A 14,687-nucleotide genomic window follows, 5' to 3' on the forward strand; every position below is an offset into this window, starting at 1 on the left:
AAAAACTTAAATGCAGAAATCATCTTAAAATCCGTACACAGATTAATACTAACGGTTCAAAGCGCCGACAACCAGGCACACAAACACAAAAAGCCAGAAAAGTTAACGACTAATATTAATTTTCCAGGATGTGCCATACAAACCAACGCTCGAAATTTACAACAAACTGCCAGTTCAACAAAGAAATTAACCAAAACGGGAAAAAAAAACTAGTAAATAAACAAGTAAAATCGCCAACCCTACTTCGTCCTCCTCGCCCTCTTCGCCGGCGTTTTCTTGACCGCCGGCGCTGGTGCCTTCCTCTTGGCCGCGGCCGGAGCCTTCGGCGTTGCTGCCTTCTTCGGAGTGTCCTTCGCTGCTGCCTTCGCGGCTGGCTTGGGCGGCGCGGGCTTCGTTTTAGATCGTGTCACGGCTGGCTTGGGCTTCGCGGAAGCGGGCTTCGGCTTGGGCTTTGGTTTGGAAACCGCTGGTGCTTTGGGCTTAGCCTTCGGCTTCGCCGCCGCCGGAGCAGGCTTGGCCTTGGACTTAACCGGAGTCGCTGGCTTGGCCTTCGCCTTCGCCTTGGATTTTGGATTAGGCTTTGGTTTCGCAGCAGGCGCCGGCTTAGCTTTTGGTTTGGCGGTCGCAGCGGGCTTCGCCTTGGGTTTGGCCGGTGCAGGCTTCGCCTTGGGCTTCTTAGCGGCGGCTTTAGGCTTAGCCTTCGGTTTAGCCTTAGCCTTCACCTTCGGCTTCGCCGGGGCAACAGAAGAGGAAGAAGCAGCGGCAGGAGCGCCGGGGAGTTTATAAGAGTTCTTTACCTTCTTCAGCTTCCCGGCGGCGACAAGCCTCTTCAGCTGGCCGAGGAGGACCTTCCTAAAGTTCCCTGGGAGGTGATCCTTCTGCTTGTCCTCAATATACTTGCCGATGGCGTATTGGCTCGAGCCAGTTCGCTCCTTCAACGTCACGATCGCCTCGGTAATCATCTACACATCCCAACCAGAAATCTCACAACCCAGATCTACTTTCAAACCGAGATCCAACCGGCGATAAACAAACTCACTGCTCTTACCTCAGCGTAGGGCGGGTGGGCGGAGGGCTTCCGGGGACCCGATGGCTTTTTCCTAGGCTTGGGCTCCTTCTTCTCCTTGGAAGGATTGGCATCACCGACCGGGGGAACTTCGGTAGCCTCCGCGCCGCCTTCCGCCGGAGCCTCAGCGGAGGGAGCATCGACCAAGGGCTCGCCGGCCTCCGTCGAGACTTCTGTCTCCTCCTGCGCCATCGCCGGACCACCGCTACGTCAGTGGAGATTTGGTAGCTGATTGCAGAGATGATAGTTGAGATGCGAAGGAAGGAAGAGGAAGGATTTAAATATAAGCCTGAAGGGAGAACGACGAAACCGGATTGGTCCACAGTCTTCCCCACGGATCGCCCCCCGGCCGCCTTCAAACGTGAGCCCTCGGATGGCAAGTTATCAACGGTCGAGATGGAGTCAAGACAAGCAGCCAGCTCCTAGCTTTGGTGGGCAGAGTTTGTAACTCGGATCAAGTGTGCTTCTTTTCTCACTTTGGATGGCAAGAACTCAAGAAATACTCGACCAATATTTCTAAAATTTTGATCATTTGTTAGCTCTTGAGCTTGGCTTTCTAACGAGTCCGGGCTCAGGTGAATTGCTTCAGCGAGCAGGGAGAAATTGAGTTTTGAATGCACAAAGGTCGAATCGAGAGTTGTGTGTGAGTTCGTCGGAGTTGAAGGGCTCTATAGACAAGCACAGAGATCCTCATTCAAGGATCACTGTTTCAGGTCAAAGTACAGTAAAGGAGGAACAAGTAGAACTTGGAATCATGAGATTTGATCAAGAAATGAACAAATTATCATCCATTTAAGATCATGAAGCTCACACACCATAGATGCATGCTTGATGCTCTTACCACCCTTGATTTGGTTGAATCAAGTTCATGCAAGCAAAGAGGTAAAATAATCTCATTTTTGCTGAATCAATGAAGAACTCTTGTAGATCTGAGGATCAATATACTTATTCTCTTTTTTTTGCTTGATTAATATAAAAATCAAGACATTTTTTTAGTTTGTATTGGTTAAAGTTGTGCATGTGTTATTACTCAATGAGTGTTCCAAGTTGAGTGAATTGTTTGTGCTCCCGATCAAGTTTGTTTTGTGTTCGTGAGCTTGCTTATACAGTTATTGTATGTTGTACAGATGAATTCGAACTTCATTAGATCTCAAACTCGACTAAGCAATAAATGAAGAAAGTTTTGAACTCATATGACCATAGCCGAGTTGGGGTTCGGTTGGTAATGCAATTTAAACAAGTTGAACTCGAGTTTAAATCATTTAGTTGAATGAATGATGAACTATATATAAGAGACTCTTACTCATGGATGCCCGCAAAGATAAATCCTTTGGCAATCTCATAACAACTTTTCGAGTTGAGAAGATGTGAAATAAGCACTTCTTATTTAAAATGTGGTTATGGCCACTAAGTAGAATCATACTTGTTTATGAGTTTAAAATGTGGTACAAAATAATATTTATGCAACTTTAAAACACTTGCCAACATCGAGCTAGACTAGAGACCTCATTATCGAGTCTCAAAGTTGAACTAGTGAACGATAACCTTAGCCAATTAGGCAAAGTAAGCTAGAGAATCGAGGGGAGTCGAATTAGACAGATCATCTAGACAGTTCCGATTGATCAATCGATCCAAACAAGCTAAACATATAAAGTCATTCATTACTTTTCATCCTCTATTTTATATTCATTTGAGTAAATAAGTTGAAAGATAAACCAAACAATATTACTTCATCTATTTATGCATCCACTCATGATAATTATGCACACTCTTCATGCAACTTCTATGAAACAGGTTTGGATTGAAGTTTAGAGGTGAAAAGCACTAACTATTTTTGTAGCTCAAGTGCTCGAAAGATTATAAAATGATTTCACAGTCGATATAGGACTCTTCAGAAAGCTAATAAACAGATCGATGCACATAACTTTTTCTCTAGAGGCATCACAAACTGCCTAAAGTTTTGTCTTTCCAATTGGATAACATCAGATTGATTTAGTGAATCAGAAATACAAAGAATACACTCATTGAGATTTACAATAAGTTGTTGCCTGTAATGAAAAGCTTTTCCTTTTAGTTATTTGGTGTAAATTATTGTGTTCTTATCAAAATATACATCTCATAAACCTTAAATTGCATACATAGAGACGAGACTGAATGTGAAAGTGGAATTGAGAAAATGATAACATATTAAGATGTGTGAACTTGGACTCCCTCTGAGTGCCCACGGTTTTGACATGGAGATTTATTCTTCAATTGTGAGCTTTCATTGGTGATGCAATTGTCAAGTTCATTCATTTTCTGAAACCTTACGACGGCCGTAGGCTAATACCATTACAAACTCCTTAGCTGAGTTTCCGACTGTCGCTTGAAGCCTTTGCGAAGATCTCTCTCTCAGCCATCGTTCCACAAGCTTGTTTATGGACATTGTGGGGATCACTGGTTCTCCGAGGCAAGTGATTTCCAGCTGTAACCATCCAGTTATAGCTTGTAAGCATAAGTTGTGATATTCCACAAATTATATACAGTACAAATTATATACGGTATATATTTTCTAATAATTAAAAAATGGATTTTGGGTTTGATTATTTTATGTTATATAATATATATTACAAAATAGAACAGAAGAGGAGATGAATGCAAATGACAGGCACAGCCTTTCAAGTGAAGTGAAAACTCTTGTATCTCTAGATCTCTTGAATAGCCTCATCCTTATAATACCAACTCAATTTCCATTTTAACTATTCTAGTGTACTAAATTTCAAAATCTATATTGCCTATTTATCTAGTCTTTTCTCCAACCTATTTTTGTTTCCTATAAGCAATTTTGTTAATTTTTCTCCTACATATGGCTTCTTCTAGTTCTAGTCCCTTCTCCAAAAGAGTTTCTATATTCCAAGAACATAATCATGTAATTAGAGACTAGGTTCTTTACTTGCATTGGCAGATAACAACCTGAAAGCCCTTGGTTATTTTGCATCACATCTAGGTTAGGCAAAGTATGATGTTGGCTGCAAGGTTAACACAACTCTCAAACTTTTTCATCAAGGCTTGAGACCAACACAAGCAGTTTAATAAGGCAGCTACATATATACACAAAAATTTCAAGAAACGTAATTCAAGCTGAATGCAAATCTAATTAGTTTCATAGAACAAATTTATGCTAGAATAACAAAAAGCCTAAATCCAGCTTAGTTGGATTAATATGCATGATTATTTGTAATATTTTATATTATATGAATTTCGTAGGTTGATTATTATGATGCATTGTCCAATAGATGTTGTATATCTTTGTATGGAATTATGGTTTGGCTATGATGTCATGCTGAATTTTAAAGTATCAAGGGAAATGCTTCTCTTAAACAACACAATGAAGCAGAAACAATGTCAATCCCTTTTATGATCTCAATAACTGCAGTCAAAACAACAAAATATGAACTAATAAAATAAAGGTTTACTGCATTACAAGATATATATATATACTGCATTGGAATTGAGAGGGGAAAAACTGACCACGGCTTCATTCTCAAGATTAAGCTTCTTTACAAGGTATTTGTGGATGAAGGACACAGGCATGCTACCATCCCTATTGACAAATTACAAACTAAACATTAATTATATCAAATAGACAAGGAGAATAAAAGAAACAAAAAGGAACTGCAAGAATAATATTCATATTAATGAGAAATTTATTGGAATTAATAGAGCAGCAGAACCTACTGAGAAATTGCTAAATTATTTTTTTTCCAGTTACCATACTGCTCAAGCCATATTAATTATTTTTGGAGCTTTATTTTTTCTGAGAATAATGAGGCAAAAATGGAGCTGTTAGCTTAAAAGTTGGCCCACCAATTTGATTTTTTAACAATATTTTCCATAATAAGAGCATAGGATCATTCAACAACCACAAGTTGTAATTTTCAATTCCTAAATCATTTTGTATTATCTAAATTTGCTCCATTACTAATTGGAGTAGATATATGGGTGATTCATTAGATCATGCCCCTAGTTTTAGACTTTTATCAAATCACAACCCCTATATATAACAATTTCAAAATTATGCCCTAGTTGAGATTTTTGCTGATTTAACCTGTGCTTCCCACATTTGGTGGTCTCTCAGCCCTGCCGGTAACTTGTTGCATCACTTTCACATGAAACATTGTGGAGTTCATTTAAACCCAATGGTGCACTTTCTTGCCCCTAGTAAATGAATTTAAATGCAATGTTTAATGTGAAATGACACAAGGCATTCTGCGCAGTTCTGCTTTCAAGAAGCTGATTTTGCAATCAGATTACTGGGCCAAATTCACTTGTTTAGGACGCCATGTGATGGGGATGCCATTAAAATGCATATATTAAATGAAACATGAACTCATGCAAGGTTTTAATGTGAAAATAACACCAAAAATCATCTTACTGGCCAAGATTGGGAACTACCGAGTGCAGGGTAACGGTAATTTTGGAAGAAAAAAAAAAAGAGGGGTGCAATCCGAAAAATACAATAAATGTCGGTGTGATTTGGTAAAAGCCTAAAACTAGGGAAATAATCCTATAAATTGCCTAGCATCCACTATCATACTTAAGCTATTATGATACCATGTTCTGAGTGTTATGTTGCCTCTGCATCATGACATGCTATATATCCAATAAAACCAAAAGCAATCTGAAAAAGAAGAAAACCTAATATTTGGATGTGCTCTTTTTATGAAAATCATTGTACTATATGGTTTTGTGTTCATTGTGGTTTCTCAGTGCTCTTTGTACTTTGGCACTGCTCGTGCTCATTGTAACAATTCTTAGCAAATATTATGGTGGAGATTAACGTCCTTGACATCTACAACACTTATCAGACACAAAGTAGTAGAAAATTAGGAATGACCCACATATTTGGTATGACATACAAATATATATGTTTTTGCAAATATTTATAAATCAAAACTAATTTCACAAACTCAACGTTTCTTGTGTCCAAAATATTTATTGAACTGTAAAATCTTTCAAAATATAATTACTTTAAAGAAATTTTAAGATTCCACCAAAATCCTATCCAATTTAGTGTGACTCGATCCTAATTTTTGGAAATGAAGAAAGGTTATGTATAAAATAAATATATGAAAAATATTTGTTATATACAAGTGAAAATAGAAAACTTAATACAAGAAAATTGAACTTGATCGGATCAGTTTTTTCTCCAAGAAAATGGGTTCTGACTCAGGTCTCATGTTCGAATACTCAACCCAAACTTAACCAGTGCCAGCTCCTACTTTCTGAGCCATTGCACTTTTGTTTCACTAAAAGATTAAGGAAGCTACATGCCAATCTTGGATGAACAGAATGGCAGTAGGAAAAGTGGGCGAAGACAGAGATATGTGAATAAAATTGTATAGGATTAAGATTAAAAAACTCACTTGATCCTTATATAGTTTGAAGATAGCTGCTGAAACTGTGATTCTTCTGTCCTGTAACAATTCACATCAGGTAAAGGTATCAGAAATAATAAGCATTCATGATAATAGGATATAATAGGACTTGCACAAGAGAAGATATGTAACTGTTTGGCAGAAGGAACCAAGGAGAACCATATTGGATTCCTCCTAACACATGGAGAACTTTCAGAATCAAGGGATGTTTGAGCAGATGCAGTAGGCTCTTTCCTTCTTCTCTTGACTCTTTGCAACCTACTTTCTTTTGGTATTACTTGTGGCATTGAACTATTATCTGTCTGTTCAGTAACTTTAAACTTGTGTGGATGCACTTTAACCCTTTCCTTCTTACTATCTTCTTCAGTATCAGGGTCAGGGCTCTGGGGAACAGATCTAAAAGACTCTGTCCTGTTTGCAGCTTCCACCAGACAATTCAAGGAGTTCCAGATATCAACATTTTCTTTAAGTCCACCACTGCTATCTTTACCATCATAAAGGGTGTGGTTGGATGGCTCCAAGTTAGGATGAGGCTGGCAAAACAAACAGAAAAAAAAAATAAATGGATGATTGTACAATTACAGAATGAGATAATAAATGCAGTCTCCATGTTGTTTAAACACAAAAGTGAATAAAAAAATGCTGAAGTTCCACTTTTATTACCTGTTTTCTCTTTTGAGAAATTTTGCGCGATCTATCAGTTACTTTGCTCATTCTCACATTTGAGCTTGGCTTTTGAACATGTTTATCGAAATAATTGTCCTTATTGGTTGCTTCATCAGCCAATGAACTCCGACCATGATCAATGACTGCTCTTCTAGTGACTGCTTTAATTTGCCTTCCTGTTGAACTCCCCTGTGTTGCTACATTAGGAGTATTGACAGCCAATGAAGAAAGTGATTTTTCTTTAATTTTAACTGGAGACACTGTGGTTGGTGCTTCCTCAGGAGGTTCAACCTTGCTTCTTTTAGAAGGAAAAATTTTTTCCCTGATGTCTTGTAAATTGTGGTCAGCTCTGTAAAATATCTGATATTAACTGCACGCTTATAAAAATCATGTGCTTCTTTACAAATTGAATATTCTCAATGCATATAACTGAAGATAAACAGTTGACGTTGGTATTGCTAATGAGTTAGAGCTATAATGTCCAGTTGGGATTAGAATTTTCACATAAATTAGCATGAGATGGAAGACACATGAAACTTATTTCATGCCATGTTATAAGTTGCGAATGATAAATTAGGTAATTTTGGATAGAAATTTAGCAGTTGTGAACCAATGGCTGATCAAGATCAAAGCCTTGTATACTTAAAAGAATCGATAATGCAAAAATAGCAAGACAAGCAAATGAGAAGAAAAAAGAATTGTGCTTGCCTTACTTCAATCTAGGATGATTCAAGTCCATCCTTCCTACAATTTTTTTTCTGTTAACACAATTTTTTGGAACCCATCTTAATGGTGATGGTAAGTTTTTACTTTACAAGTGTAATATGAGAGTTCCATAAGGCACTTTGAAATTCATTAGGATTACTGTTGTACATTTAGCAAATTCATTTGTGGGTATTCCCTTAGCTTAATTCAAATCGTGGTAAATTTTTCTGCCCTTGGCATTTTAAAATGTGAGTGGCAAGAAAACAAGAACCCGTAACTTTTAAACTATGTAGAAAGAAGAATAGTTTTTGAACTAAAATTGTAATTACATAGATATAGTAAGGAGAATCACCGGGAAACAGAAAAATTAAAAGGCAAGAAATTAACCTGAGCTTCTCCATTGGAACAGCTCCCAAACTAATATTACATACAGGGCAATAATCTACCTCCTCATCATTGAGTTTCTCTGTAATACATTTCCTGCAAACTGATTAAAAACACAAACATCAAGTTGTAGCCAAATACAAAAATATAGAACATAATTGAGTAGTTCTAAATCTCAATAACTTGCACGACCTAAGTTGTCACAATCATCCAACCATGGGAAATGATCCCTTGATGGTGTAATTATAATACAAATCAGTTTTTGCTGTCAACCACTCAAAAAAAAAATCTTAAGAGTTAATACATTCTCGGAATGAATGCCTCGACATACAACAACAATTACAATTGCAAATCCACAAGGAAACTCGTTTACTAATCACTCAAGCTGAGAAATTCAAGAAGCTCGGTCATCAATTTATCTTATTAAAGTAACAGGCAATAATTTACTCCAATAATCAACTCAAATAATTTACTTTTATGATTACTGAATAATTAGTCCAATAATTATTCATATAATGACCCATAGTTAAATAAGAAAATCTAGGTCATAACACAGTGGCTTTGAAATACATAGGAATTTCCAAACAAACAAAAAATGTCAATATACAATGGTGCATGAAAGAATGTGCTAAACCATACTTTAAGCGCAAGCAACCAAAATATGTCAATTTGAAGCAAAAAAGATTTGAAGACCAAAGGACACGGAGAGTGAAAGCTGAAAGAATGTGAACATCAATGCAAGTTTAATCTGGTATTCCATATTACAATGCTTGCCTGGATACTTCATATAAGAAGCAGAGTTATCAGATTTGCTCAACTCTGTTGGAAGAGTGAATAGTGAATAAAAGGGAACAAAACAAACATAAGTCTAATGTAAGCTCTCAGATGGCAAAGCTTCAATGCCAAGTAAGAAACAAGGATATTGGAAGCATGTTTAGAGTTCTAGCAAAACAAAAGAACGTACAGAGGCTCTGCAAAGATGAAATATCTGCTTAAGTATCAGTGGTTATCAACTAACTGTTGCTAACGATTGAAACATACATAGGATGAAATTTTACGCAGCAACAATTAGTCAGACAAGTATATAGCAGTTCTTGTTGCAAAGCATAAAAGTATGCCATATCTGAGTTCTAGATGAAGTAAACATGACATCCTTTAAAACACAGCCAACGTTAACCTTGACAAAAAAATAGAATTATCGTTCCAAAAATATCCAGAATCTCAAATTCTCACCTAGATAAGGAAGTAAAGTGTAACATCGTGCAAAAATGTAGCAATCCATGGTGAAGGAAAAATTCTAATTTGTTTCGAGTAGACTCTACCGCTGCATCCATGATTCGTGAACTATAATATGAATTTTATCATGTATTGTACAAGATTGCCAAAGAACAAAGAAGGAAGACTAGTGAAGAACCATCTCTCGAAAAACCGGCGGACATGAATACACCAATAATCCATTTCACTGTAGAAGCAGGGCAAGAGACATCATTGTTGAAAACAATGCTTATACCCTCAAGCTAAAGTTAAGGATCTGAACGTAGTAATAAAACTATAATCTTTCCATCGTTCATACACCATACAAGATTCGGATCTCAAAACGACATCGAGAAAATCAGATCGAGAGAATCATTTTAAAAAAAGGAACAAAAAAATGCGTAAGAAGTGGAAATTCCACGTTCAATCATTCGATAAAAGCCCTTGGACGAGATATTTGTATCAGGAAAATGAAAAACGAGAGCATTTAAAGAAGCCGATCGGGAGAGGGAAGGGGGAACTCACAAGTATGGAGGCACTCGGGGATGGTGGTGGCGTCCCTGAGAAGCTTGTGGCAGAGAGGACACTTCATGCAGGCGTCCAGAACCTCCCTCCTCACCTTCACCACCTTCGACGGCCCCAGCGCCGCCACACCAGCGTCTTCCATCGGTCACGCTCACAGTGCCAGCTTACGAGCAGCCCTCCGGGTATCCCAGTGCATGCAAGATCCTACTTTCGTGGGTTCATCAAGGAGAGCAAATCCTCATTCCATCGACGAATCAATCACGTAGAGGCAGCGGAGAGGCGGCAGGGATCGGGCGGCGGAGGCGGCGTAAGATGCGATTTTGACGAGACGTGAAGGGGAGAAGAGGGAACACTAGCCGGGATTTGATAGAAAAGGAGGAGAAGGGCGAGGGATTGGGGAGGAGGGAGAAATCGAGAGGCGCGACGAGGAAGAGCAGTGGCGAAGCGTGAAGGAAAGAAGGGGGGAGGAGGGTGAGCAAGGGAAGGGAGGAGAAGCCAGGAAATAATATGCTAATATATATATAAATGGAAATACAAGGGCAAAATCGGAAGTGGCACGAGAACGAGCGAGTTAGAAGACTCAGAAATTAACAAACGTGGCAAAGAGGCGGGCCCATGCCGGGCACTAGAACCGTTTCAAATAATATAATATAATATAATATATCTATATATAATATTTTTACAAATAATCTTATATATATATATATGGTTAAATTTATTCTTTAAAAAAATATTTAAAATAAGATTGATTGAATTTACAACCGCCAGTTTTCTTATTATAAAATATAAAAGAAAATATAAATTTATTAAATTAAATTGAGATGCCTTTGGACAATATTGAGTCTAACTTGACTTAAGTTAGACTTAACCTAATTTAAGTTTGACTTTACTTGAACTGCCACGTTGATTAACATTACCATATTAGCAATGGATGAATCCAAATTGCTATGAAGAATCCCTATTCATTTTATATTCATAGAGACTTTTTTAATAAATATTTTATAAGAAAGGATAATTTCAACTCCCTGTATCCTTTAAATAATATTATATTTATTTACTATTTTAAATAACACGGTTAAATATATCTTAAAATTGAATAAATAAATATTATAAATAATAAATAAAGGAAGAAAAAATATATAATTAAATAAATGTTAATAGTGGTGTCGACAGAGATTTGTACTTTTATACATAGAAAGAGAAAATATTAAAATTTGACGTATGATTTTTTTTTTCCATTTTATTAACAAAGAAATATTTGCGTGAGTTTTGGGCTCGAATCGGACTCGATTCGAGTTCGGTTTGACTCAATTATAGCTGAACCGAATTGGACCGGCAGGTCCGGTTCAGCCGTCGCGTTGAATTGGGCCAGCATTCCCCATCTCTCCCGACTTCTGTCCCTCGTCTCTTTCACTCGAATCTCACCTCGACGCCGCCGTCGCTGCTTGCCCCGACGACGCTGTTCGCCTAGGGCTGACGAAGATCGACCTTCTACGCTGCTCACTTCGGTTCGCCGCTTCCCCGTGCGCGTCCCCGTCTGCAGCCGATGTCTTCTTGCCTGGATTGCCGGAATACTCGAGATCGGTGGATGCCGATGCTGAAGAAATCTCTAAGGTTCCAATCAACTCAGTTAATTTCACAGAAATGGTCGATTATTTCTGACTTTCGGATTTGGTAGGAGGTTAAGATTTCTTCAGATTGCCCTGTTCATAAAGGCATCCTATCCTTTTCTCCAGATTGTTCCGAGGTTATACTTGCAAGCAGGGGGAAATTCTCTTACAGCTTTAATTTGTTTAAAGCAGCTTTGAATAGAAGAAGAGAAAATTTTGGAACTTTTTTGAGGTTTCTCCTGATTAGAAGGTTGACGAGCAAAGGAGTTAATCGGGGCTTTGAAGATGAATGGAAGTGCTCGACGTTTGGCTTTTGCTGATGGTGGGCAGCAGCTATTGAGCACCGGAGGTGATCGGCATCAGGGCATGCCTATCACTGGGATCTCAGAACTAGGAGGTGCATTCACAAAGGCCCGCTGTGCTTCACAAGACAGCTCTTTGTTTGCTGCAGGTTCCAGCAGTGGCATTGTTAATGTCTGCAGGAGAGAGGAGTTTCTGGGGAAGTAAAAGCCATAAAAAAAAATGATAATCCCAGTAGCTACATCTCTGAGGGTGGTCGGTCTGATCCCACGAAAGTTTTCCACCGACCATCAGGGTAAATCGGAAGCGTATACGGCGTCCAATCCTCTGTAACGACCGCCCTTCTTACCTCAAGGCGATCCGTTACTTATTTGCTAAAATCTACTATTAATTTAAAATTTCTTTCTATGTGATGATTGAGTAAACACATGCTCCCAAATGGGTAATATAATGCATAAAACTACCATAGTTGTTAACATTCGTACGTGCGGAAAATAAACAAATCATAAAGACTAGTCTTTAACATTCTTAGTGATGCAAGTTTCCAAGGATCTTTATTCTATGTTCCACCACAGCACACACTTCACATCGTCCCTGTCGCCTCCGCTACTCTTGTTTTCCTTTGCCCTTATCTGCAGTATAAGGAAAATAAAACTATAAGCATAAAGCTTAGTAAGTACCATCCTACTCACAAAACGATGCATATTTTAAAATCATGCTTTTGAAAAATATGAAAGGAAATATCTTCATGCTTATCATTTATTGCTACTGAAACATATAAGCTAGATAAATATCATGGCATACGCATCATAACAAGCACATGGACTAAAATCATAACTGAACTAAATATGATCTTAAAAACTACTTTCACTTCAAGTTAGTAATGAACTTTTGAAAACTTATACATATAGTAAGTGAAAATAGTAATCATCCTGCTGTGGGCCCGGCATTGTGCTAACTATGCGCGCATCCCTAAATAGATCCGAGGTAGCTAATCCCGAACCCATTAGGGTACTACTAGGCGATCTGAGCCTAGGAGCGATCTAGGAGCCCACCCATGGACGATCTGAGTCCAAGCACATGCCATATAAAAAGTAAAATACTTTCTTTAATAATTCTTTTCTCTTTAACCTTGCATATACTAGGCGATCTAGGGCCTAGGGGCGATCTAGGAGCCCACCCATGGACGAACTGAGTCCATAATTACTGAGGCAAGGTAAATTATTTTCATAAACATTCTGTAAGAGAAACTAATCTCCACATACATACATAAATTTTTGAATAACTAAAACTATGGATTTATGCATACGAACGGAGCTACTTATACTGCAGGTGAGAGGTACTTACCTTGTCCGCTTACTAAGGTTTGTGAAATCGAAGACTTTCTCCGAGTTACTCTAGCACCTTCTTCGCACGACCTAACAACAATCATAACTACAGCTTAATCGAAATCATCAACTTAAGCTAATCCTTTAATTAATTATCCATTAATTATTTATATCCCCATACAAAATTAATCATCTATTAATCCCTGATCCGACCAAATCCCTTAAATATATATAGTAATTAATCACTAAACTAATCATTAATGATTAATTAACAAATTATCCTATTTCATTAATTGAATAGCCTTTACTTACTCACTCATTTATCCGATTAACATATAATCAATTTATTCCTTAATTAATTACTTACCTTAGTTTAATTAACCTAGTTAATTAATTGATCGTGGCTATCTTTTCCACGAACAGGGCAGCAGGGCTACGGCGGGGCGCGGGCTGGGCACCGGCGGAAGGCGTTGGTGTCGACTGGACGGCGGTCGGCGGTGCTGGCGTCGTCAGTCCCAGGTGAGCGGCGGTGCTGGTCCGTCCGGTCACAGCCGAGCGGGCGGCGGTAGCTGGCCCACGGCGGCGTTGAGCAGGAAAAACAGAGGGGGCGGCACTGGTTTCAGATTTGCTCTGATGCAGAAGACGAAGGCTCCGGCGTTCTTCTTCACGCGGTGGCGGTGCGCGGTGCGACGGCAGAGGGCAACCTCGAAGGAGAGGAGGCGGCTTCCAGCGTCGGGCGGCAGAGGCCGCGGAGGGAGGAGGGCGCGGCGGAGCAGAGAGGAAGTGGCTAGGGTTTGGGATCTCGACCCCTCCCCCTTCTTATTGCCTCCTTCTCGGTCCGTTCCGCCTTCCTCGCCGGCAAAATCGGGCGGCGGCGGGCGTGGTCGCGCGGACGAAGTCCGTGGGCGAAAGAGCGAGCGGCGTGGTTATAATGAGGAGTGCACAGTAAACTCCCCCAATTAAATCTAAACCCACCGATTAAACCCAATCAAAGCAATTAAATCTATTATTGTAGCGAACCGGGTTCGCTTTTGGTTCGCGTGGTTCGGCCATCAAACGACCTCCGATTTAGTCGAAACCGGTCTTGTTGGATTCGTCTTTGCGAGACGAATCTTTTTACCTATTTGATTTTTTTCAAACTCCCTGCTACCATTTAAGACCTTTATTATAATTTTTAAATCTAATTAAAAATCCTAAAAATAGAGAAAAATAACTCGGGTGTTACACTTTCGAATCAATAGGTTTTAGAAGATTATTTCCAACGTTCGCAATCGAACCAACTGATTCAATATTGCTCGTAGAATAATTACTATTCCGCCCAACGTCAGTTGGTATCAGAGAATTATTCGCAGGATAATCGTTATTCTACTCGTCGTCAAATCCGAATATGGAATTGGAAATAAAAAAGGATTTTTAAGAAAAAATATGACGA

The 14,687-nt window shown here is 38.9% G+C and overlaps 2 protein-coding genes across 2 annotated transcripts; both read right to left on the reverse strand.

The window, feature by feature from the left end:
• Positions 1–95: 95 nt before the first annotated feature.
• Positions 96–1,301, reverse strand: LOC141841394 (uncharacterized). Its single transcript, XM_074729559.1, has 2 exons — positions 1,049–1,301; positions 96–962 (listed from the first exon to the last, which is right to left on the reverse strand). Exons 1-2 carry the CDS (start codon positions 1,256–1,258, stop codon positions 240–242), a joined length of 933 nt encoding a protein of 310 aa, XP_074585660.1. The 5' UTR covers positions 1,259–1,301; the 3' UTR covers positions 96–239.
• Positions 1,302–3,353: 2,052 nt separating this feature from the next.
• Positions 3,354–10,159, reverse strand: LOC141841542 (E3 ubiquitin protein ligase DRIP2-like). The gene is made up of 7 exons (XM_074729710.1): positions 10,018–10,159; positions 8,242–8,341; positions 7,147–7,498; positions 6,616–7,016; positions 6,472–6,522; positions 4,577–4,649; positions 3,354–3,530 (listed from the first exon to the last, which is right to left on the reverse strand). Exons 1-7 carry the CDS (start codon positions 10,157–10,159, stop codon positions 3,354–3,356), a joined length of 1,296 nt encoding a protein of 431 aa, XP_074585811.1.
• Between the last annotated feature and the right edge of the window lie 4,528 nt (positions 10,160–14,687).

This window comes from Curcuma longa, chromosome 11 (assembly GCF_044706935.1).
Source record: "Curcuma longa cultivar G26 ecotype Majalengka, Jawa Barat chromosome 11, ITB_CL_G26_1.1, whole genome shotgun sequence".
In the NCBI taxonomy this organism is placed as follows: Eukaryota; Viridiplantae; Streptophyta; class Magnoliopsida; order Zingiberales; family Zingiberaceae; genus Curcuma; species Curcuma longa.

Excerpts from the sequence above, each read along its gene's own strand:
- LOC141841394 (XM_074729559.1), bottom strand. The coding sequence starts at position 1,258 with ATGGCGCAGGAGGAGACAGAAGTCTCGACGGAGGCCGGCGAGCCCTTG. Across the intron at positions 963-1,048 it reads CCCACCCGCCCTACGCTGAG|ATGATTACCGAGGCGATCGT; the intron begins GTAAGAGCAGTG and ends TGGGATGTGTAG.
- LOC141841542 (XM_074729710.1), bottom strand. The coding sequence starts at position 10,159 with ATGGAAGACGCTGGTGTGGCGGCGCTGGGGCCGTCGAAGGTGGTGAAG. Across the intron at positions 8,342-10,017 it reads CCCCGAGTGCCTCCATACTT|TTTGCAGGAAATGTATTACA; the intron begins GTGAGTTCCCCC and ends GTTTTTAATCAG. Across the intron at positions 4,650-6,471 it reads TCAAACTATATAAGGATCAA|GGATGGTAGCATGCCTGTGT; the intron begins GTGAGTTTTTTA and ends ATTTGTCAATAG.